Source organism: Gymnoscopelus braueri, assembly GCF_963280865.1.
Source record: "Gymnoscopelus braueri genome assembly, chromosome: 10".
NCBI lineage: Eukaryota > Metazoa > Chordata > Actinopteri > Myctophiformes > Myctophidae > Gymnoscopelus > Gymnoscopelus braueri.
The window spans coordinates 17,314,845-17,317,978 of NC_137611.1; the positions used below are offsets into that span (position 1 = coordinate 17,314,845).

The 3,134-nt window shown below is 45.3% G+C and overlaps 1 protein-coding gene across 1 annotated transcript in view; it reads right to left on the reverse strand.

Annotated features, from left to right (window-relative positions):
- cacnb2b (calcium channel, voltage-dependent, beta 2b) overlaps positions 1 to 2,917 on the reverse strand; it is a gene marked incomplete at both ends in the record, with an annotated part of 38,889 nt that extends 35,972 nt beyond the window's left edge. The window contains one exon of the mRNA XM_080439739.1: positions 2,870 to 2,917. Coding sequence (XP_080295865.1) covers positions 2,870 to 2,917 — 48 coding nt within the window. The remainder of the gene's footprint in view (positions 1 to 2,869) is intronic.
- Positions 2,918 to 3,134: the final 217 nt, after the last annotated feature.

The window sequence follows — 3,134 nt, forward strand, 5'->3', positions numbered from 1 at the left end:
AATAGAGGAAAAAATTGAAACAATTGTTTAATGCCTATAAAAAAGGGACAGACCAAAATTAGCCCCAAACTAAGGAGACAAGATGAAATTTGAATTTATCCAAGGTGTTTTACAATGTGCATTACATTCACCCATTCACACACACATTCATATCGACTTTTTGATTTATTGATTGATTGAACACTTTATTAACAGTTTGCAAATAGTACAGAGGTACGATTTTACAATGATTGTTAAAAGGATAACACAAAAAGCCCTAGGGGCTTATTTCCATTGTGGTCCTGACGGCGGAGGAAACCATGCAAGGCACCAACCTGCTCATCGGGAGCAATTAGGGGTTTAGTGTCTTGCTCAAGGACACTTAAACACTAATTCTGGAGGAGCGCAGGATCGAAACCTGCAACCTTCCGGTTCCCAAGCGTCCGCTCTACCTCCTGAGCGACTGCCGTCCCTTGTAAAGCATCACTTGAAACAGTCGATCTAATTTAAGGTACTATTCCCACTGTCCCAGTCCCAGCAAAAAGAGGTTCAGGTGTGCAGCAGCCAGCAGGTGTGAACCAGTACAAAAACGCACAGCTGAGGCTGTTACAAATGGCGGCCTCCATTGTTACATCTACCTTCCCTTGTAGACCAGTGATCTGCTCACAAGCCGTGATTTCATATTTGCTCATTAGGTCAGTGAGGTGAGTATGCCATGTAAGACAGCTGAAGTGCCCCCCAGGGTAAAATTACATAATCTGAGTTACCATACATATTAGCCCTGCCGATCTTTTATTAAATTATTTTACTTTCCTTTTGAAAAATAAAAGTGTTGCAGAAGGTTGACGCCTTTCCTAGCATGAACTAGGCAGAAGACAGATAAAACACTCCACATAGCTTGGGACCCTGCTTGTACAGAAATACTAAGTCACCATGCCATCCTTCCGTGTTTGACCCGACCTAATTGGTGCCCTGTCCTTCACCTGCTAGCTGAACAGCAAAAGTTTTATGCAAACAACATCAACTGAACAATGCACAGCAGGATCTCTGAAACTTCCTCTTAGTTTCATGCAAGCACTTAAACTCTGTCCTCTGCCAGCAAGGGGCAATGTCATGAACCCATGGTTGGACACCTGGAGGGACCTGCTTAAAAGCATTTCTGAGCTTTACGTTATCTGTGTTTATGACTGGACCATGTGTGAATTGTGATACTAAATTGTGTGATCCTTGCAAGAATGTACAAGCTGTATAAGGTGGTAGGATGTCTATTGTGTGCCACGGGAGAGGTGCCATGGCAGCAGAACACATATTATGATGTACGGCAAACAAGAAAAAAGAAAAAGATCAGCAATATGCACAGGCTGCATACTTCTTGATGTGTCATTGCTTTGAGACATCTCCGTGCTTTGATTCTGTTAAGCTGCTTTCCTTGCTTGTTGCTGACTTTGGCATACATACAGTACCATGCAGTGGTACGTTTTAATCTGTGTGACTCCGCACTGACAGCCTATTGAGCTTTGAAGGGGGGGGGGGGGGGTACAGTAAGCCTATTTTCGGTGGGAATGTGGGTCTACGATAGGGTCCGCTGCAGTCAGCATCTCCACACAGGGCGAGACTAGAGCACTGCTAGCTCTGACAGGACCTAACAGATGGTTAAGTGGAGAGTGGGTAAAGGGGAGGTTGACATAAAAGGTTACAGCTACAGAGATGTTCATAAAGAGAGAGAGAGAGAGAGAGAGAGAAAGAAATAAAGAGAGCGAGACAGAGAGACAGAGAGACACAGAAACAGAGGGGAAGGGAGGAACAGAAGAGATAGGAGAAAAGGTGAATGAAAGAGAGTGAGATGAAGTGAGACAGGGAAAGATGGAGAGATGAGAGGAGCGAGGAGCAGGACTGTGAGTCACCCTGTCCTCCGAGCCCATGTCTGTCATTGAGAGGACATAGTCAAACCTGGTTTGTAATAAGATAACTGCACCCAGCTGTCCCGTGCTATACCTCCTTCTCCTCACACTGTGCGTAGCTCTGCCAGGCCAGACCAGACCAGACCAGACCGTGTTGACTCCTCCGTCCTCTAACCCATTCAATCCGGGAACGCATTATGTGTCATTTTAGATTTTTCTTTAGCTATTACCATTATTTTATACTTTGGGCTATCAAAAAATAGCAGATATACAAGCTCATAGCGCGGCACCGAGTTCTACAAATGTCTTCTAAATAACAAAGTTATGTTGTTATTTGTCCGCGGACCACCCCATCTCAAAATATTTTGTTCCAGGGACAAGCTCATGTATATGAGCTTGTATATCTAGCTATTTTTGAATAGCCAAATAAATCTAAAATGACACAGATGCGTTTCCGGATTGAATGGGCTACGAGCCGAACCTGTCACCCACCACACACCACCGGGGCTGACTTCGAACAAACTCCAGGGGTGAACACCCTGTGGGCACCTCTCTTGCAGGTTGCAGTCTATACAGAATGGCTAAGGCTGTTAAATGAGGGTTTAATGTCCCTGCTTTGACATACTACAGTTCTTGAGATCAGCTGAGTGACAGCTAGTGTGACAGCATCCAATACAGCGCTGCACGTGTGCATACACCTTAACGTCAAATTATAGCAAGCAACAGAATCGTGATTACAAGGCAAAGCTACGCAACAACTTGTCTCCAGCGCTGGCTTTATGTACCACAGACAGGCCTGAAAGAGTGCAGTTTTGACATAACTTAAATGGTTCTCCGTCATAGGTTTACAAACATAATATACTTTAGGTAATTGTACAGGCTCACTCATAGCCACTTCCATGGTAGAAATAAAGGAAATTAAAAAAAAGTGAATGAATAGATAATAAATAAATGCCATGAGCGGCACTGCAGCTGTGATGGTCACTTACATAGGTGGACTGCACACTCCGCCAATGTCCCAGCCCACAGCAATACATCAAGACATCCAGGGAGGAGGGGGAGGAGGGGACATGCCGAGAGGGAGTCTCAGTTGGGTGTGATGGAGGGTCTCTCTGGACCAGTCAACTCAAGCCGGATGCTTCACATGGCACACAGGTGATCCACCTGATCCCTCCGCCAGCGGGATCCCACTGTGTTCGGAGGCTGCTACGGTAGACCCCCCCACTAAAAACAGATTAACCCCTTCCCACACAC